At 41.3% G+C, this 4,794-nt stretch overlaps 1 protein-coding gene across 1 annotated transcript; it reads left to right on the top strand.

Moving 5' to 3' along the window:
• Nucleotides 1-204: 204 nt before the first annotated feature.
• LOC115088681 (olfactory receptor 1G1-like) lies at nucleotides 205-1,158 on the top strand. The gene has a single exon (XM_029596938.1). The coding sequence runs from the start codon at nucleotides 205-207 to the stop codon at nucleotides 1,156-1,158; it is 954 nt and encodes a 317-aa protein (XP_029452798.1).
• The last annotated feature ends 3,636 nt before the right edge of the window (nucleotides 1,159-4,794 follow it).

Raw genomic sequence — 4,794 nt, 5'->3', positions numbered from 1 at the left:
TTCCTATTGTATTGTGTTCTTTAACTATTTAAGACGATTTTAAAATTATCCCTAGTAACAATGAGATATTACAGCTACTGGTAGTAAGAATGATGACTGCCTTAATAAAATAAAGTCATTTCTTAAACTGGTGAAGCAGAGGATGATCATTTCAAGATAATATGTTACTCTTGCTGATGTAATTTTTACAGACCAGCTGGACAGATGGAGCCACAGAATTGGACAACTGTGACAGAATTTCTACTCTTGGGCTTCTCGGACCTCCCAGAACATCAGATTTCCCTCTTTGTGCTGTTCTTCACCATGTATTTGCTCAACCTACTAGGGAACACAATAATGATTACTTTAATTGCCACTGATCATAACCTTCACACTCCCATGTATTTCTTCATCAGTAACTTGTCCTTTGTGGATATGTGCTTCAGCTCAGTCACTGTACCACAGATGCTAATCAATATCTTCTCAGAAAATAAAACCATTTCATACACTGCGTGCATGACACAATTATATTTCTTCATTACATTTGTTGGTATTGAAGTGATTCTGCTTGCTGTCATGGCCTACGATCGGTATGTGGCCATCTGTAACCCTTTGCACTACCCCATGATCATGAATAAAGAAACATGTCTTTCACTCCTGGGAGTGTGCTGGCTCAGCGGAGCTCTGAATTCCTTGTTACACACCATCTTGATGTGTCGTTTGTCCTTCTGCAGCTCCAACAAGATCATTCACTTCTTCTGTGATGTTCCCCCACTATTCAAACTTTCCTGCACAGACACATCCCTCAATGAGCTGATGATATTCACAGAGGGATCATTGTTTGACATGGTGTCTTTTCTGTTTATCATTGTTTCTTATATTCGCATTCTCTCTACCATATTCAAAACTTCTTCTGTGTCTAGGAGGTCAAAAGCTTTCTCTACCTGTTCTTCTCACATAGCAAGTGTCACTTTGTATTTTGGAAGCCTATTTTTTATGTATTTCCGCCCCTCGACCAGTTACTCACTGGAATATGACCGTGTGGCCAGTGTGATTTACACAGCAGTAACACCTATGTTGAACTCATTCATCTACAGCTTGAGGAATAAGGATGTTAAAGTGGCCCTGAAGAGAGCAATAAGTGAAAAAATACTGAAGAAGATTTGTTCTGTTGCCTAATTCATCAGCCTATGATATCTATAGCCATTTCAGAGCAACGGCAATGTCTCTATTGTTCAGCAACTTGGATTATTGTAATAACATACATTGGGCTTTTAAAGAAGCATTTTAAAGCCTTACAATTAGTGCAGCATGCTAAAGCATGAATCATTACTGGAATGAGCCGGATGGAGCACATTAATCCTGTTCTTACAGGTTACAATGGCTCCCGATATGTAAGAGAGTGCAGTTTAAAGTAGTGCTTGGGTTTGACCAAGGGTCCATCAAGCCCAGCATCCTGTTTCCAACAGAGGCCAAAAACCAGGCCACAAGAACCTGGCAATTACCCAAACACTAAGAAGAACCCATGCTACTGATGCAATTAATAGCAGTGGCTATTCCCTAAGTATGATTGATTAATAGCCATTAATGGACTTCTCCTCCAAGAACTTATCCAAACTTTTTTTGAACCCAGCTACACTAACTGCACTAACCACATCCTCTGGCAACAAATTCCAGAGCTTTATTGTGCATTGAGTGAAAAAGAATTTTCTCCAATTAGTCTTAAATGTGTTACTTGCTAACTTCATGGAATGCCCCCTAGTCCTTCTATTATTCGAAAGTGTAAATAACCGAGTCACATCTACTCGTTCAAGACCTCTCATGATCTTAAAGACCTCTATCATATCCCCCCTCAGCCTTCTCTTCTCCAAGCTGAACAGCCCTAACCTGTTGATGTTTTATGAAGATATATGCTTGATAGAACATTAAGATCGCAAGAAACAAATTTGCTGAAGGTTCCTTCCTTAAGACAGTATAGGGTACAGGTCACTTGTGCTACAGCTTCTTTATATATTGCTCCCACACTATGGAATGCTCTGCTTAGAGAAATACGATTAATTAGTGACATTGAACTGTTTAGAAAGCAAGTTAAGGGTTTTTCTTTTTTAGACCTGGACACTTCTGAGGTTACCAGTAAACCCTGGGTATTTAGTGACAATGTCAGCTAGTCAGAGGAGGATGGATTTGGGAGGTCCATGCAGATGCAGCCCCTCCTGTGGGGTTAGCCATAGCCACGTGAAACAATAAATAACTATGTTGTTATTTTACAGGCCCAGCCGGTCTCAACCAGGCAAACCTTGCTTGGTGGTCCCAGCCAGGGTGGGGACGGGTCCTTCCCAGTACACAACCTGTCTGGTTGGGTTATTCCCCTCTGATCATTTTTTTGAACTTTTACTCTTTAAGTATTGGGGCCTCTCTGGAGCCTGTTCAGAGCTTGGCTCAGGGAATGGGGAACCCTGGGTTTGGGCCTGGGCAGATTAGGGAAGATCTGCCCTCCGTTTGAGCCTCAGTGAGGAAGGGGGTGTAGTGATCCGCTTGGAGCCACCCCAGACTTTTCCTGAGTTTTGTAGACCTAATTTCAAGATCCAGGTCGGAAGTTCTGACTTCCCTTTCATCCTGCTGGGAGCCTTGAGTCCTGCTCCAGGGTTCCTCTCATCAGGGATCCAAAAGAAAGAAAAGAACAAGGAGTGCAACAGTAACCAAGACTAATCCAACAAACAGTGAGTAAAGGCAAAGCCTACTATTCAAGAAGTCACCCAACTGGTGCTTCCAAACCCTGGGGAGAGAAAGGATGTTATCTCTCTGTGCAGAGACTGCAACAGAATATCCTTGTCAGTTGGAAGGGGAGGTTCTGCTCATCAAAAGGACTCCCTGCCCACCTGGGGATCCTTTTTTTCCATGCCCTGTGGGTAGGAATTTCCCTGGCTGGCGTTTGACCTTCCTGCACAGGTTGAGGAGGAAATTGTAAGAAGAGAAAACATTGTACTGCTGTGAATTAAGGTTGTGCCAGTCTTCATCATTTTCATCAGTAAATATTCATTTACACACTAACCCAGTGACTCCAGTCTTTCTTTGGCACACCCAGCTCGATGTGGGATAGACAGACATTTGTTGCCCCAGGGGAATAATAAAAGGAGACAAGGAAGCCACCCTTAGCACTTGGGGCCCTGGGAGTCAACTTCCCTCCCCAACTCGACCAAGAACCCCGGCCCTGGAAGGAAGAGTCAGTGTTCAAGCTAGCGTCTAAAATTTCCTGTCCTCAACGAGAACAAATATTTTTATGACCTCATCAGGTAGCAGTCTGCACCCAGAGTTGAGGTTACATTTTAATGAAGTATATAATAATTGAATGGTGTGATATTTTTATAGTTTGAAAGGCTGCTTGTGATTTTTCTGTATATGTAATTTGTAATCCATGTCTATCACAATGTGGAGATGTGGAGAAGCCGACCGAGTCATCACTTCTCACTCTGCTCTGCAACCAAGCTGCCAGAGGAGATTCAGTTTTGGGAAGTGTCTCGTGCCCTGTGACTTTAGCCAGAGTTGAATTGTTCAAGTTCCCCTCAAGGAACTAGGGAAGCCCTCTGCCCTTATCCAGGTACAGAGACCAGAGCCAGCTTTACACACAGTTCACATGACAAGAATCTTCAAAATGAAAAGACTGTGGTGTAGTTCCTGTTCATGTCTGGAGTCTAGTTAGAATTATTCATAAATAATAAATGAGTTTCAGATAAGTAGATGTGTCCATGCCTCTGCCAACTTATTCATTCTTCTTGAGCTTTTCACCATGTGTATTCTTTGATAAATACTGATTATAAGTTTCTAACATTGCTAAGTTGTTAGTGTTTGTTCTGGAAGTCTAATGTTCTATAATAAATCTATGCTGAGACAAACGAGTATGATTTCCTAGGCAGATCGTATCCCATGAGTAAGGTAAAATAACTGTTAATTTCTGTACCCTGCTAGTTCCCTTGGGGAGGGGGGAATAGGGCAGAGTCCAGACTACAGCTTACACTTAATAAATTCCTTACAGTAATTTGGAGCTTCCAGCGAGACATTTACATTTACATTTATTAAAATTTGTTAGTCGCTTGGCACTAAAAAAACCTAAGCGATATACTATAAAAGATACATAATTTTAAAGTCCCAGGACAATAAATAACATTTAGACTATAAAACTTAAAACAACACTACTAATTTCACAAAAGTCTTTCATATATAAAATAAAAACTTTTCTGGCTGTAGGACAAAACCTGTGAGGGAGTCGGTTGGACCATTAGATGACTGAAGGGTTAAAGGGGCTCTTAGGGAAGATAAGGCCATTGCAGAAAGACTAAATGAATTCTTTGCTTCCGTGTTTACTAATGAGGATGTTGGGGAGATACCAGTTCCGGAGATGGTTTTCAGGGGTGATGAGCCAGACGAACTGAACGAAATCACTATGTAGTAGACCAGATTGACAAACTAAAGAGTAGCAAATCACCTGGACCAGATGGTATCCATCCTAGGGTACTGAAGGAACTCAAAAATGAAATTTCTGAGCTATTAGTTAAACTTTGTAACCTATCATTAAAATCATCCATTGTACCTGAAGACTGGAGGGTGGCCAATGTAACCCCAATATTTAAAAAAGGCTCCAGGGGCAAACAGGGTAACTATAGACCAGTAAGCCTGACTTCAGTGCCGGAAAAAATAGTGGAAACTATTCTCAAGATCAAAATTGTAGAGCAAATAGAAAGACATAGTTTAATGGAACACATGTCAACATGGATTTACCCAAGGGAAGTCTTGCCTAACAAATCTGCTTCATTTTTT

The sequence above is a fragment of the Rhinatrema bivittatum genome, chromosome 3 (genome assembly GCF_901001135.1).
Source record: "Rhinatrema bivittatum chromosome 3, aRhiBiv1.1, whole genome shotgun sequence".
NCBI lineage: Eukaryota > Metazoa > Chordata > Amphibia > Gymnophiona > Rhinatrematidae > Rhinatrema > Rhinatrema bivittatum.
Note: the sequence above shows the minus strand (reverse complement) of the source record. Positions and strands in the feature narration are given on the sequence as shown.

Excerpts from the sequence above, each read along its gene's own strand:
- LOC115088681 (XM_029596938.1), top strand. The coding sequence starts at position 205 with ATGGAGCCACAGAATTGGACAACTGTGACAGAATTTCTACTCTTGGGC.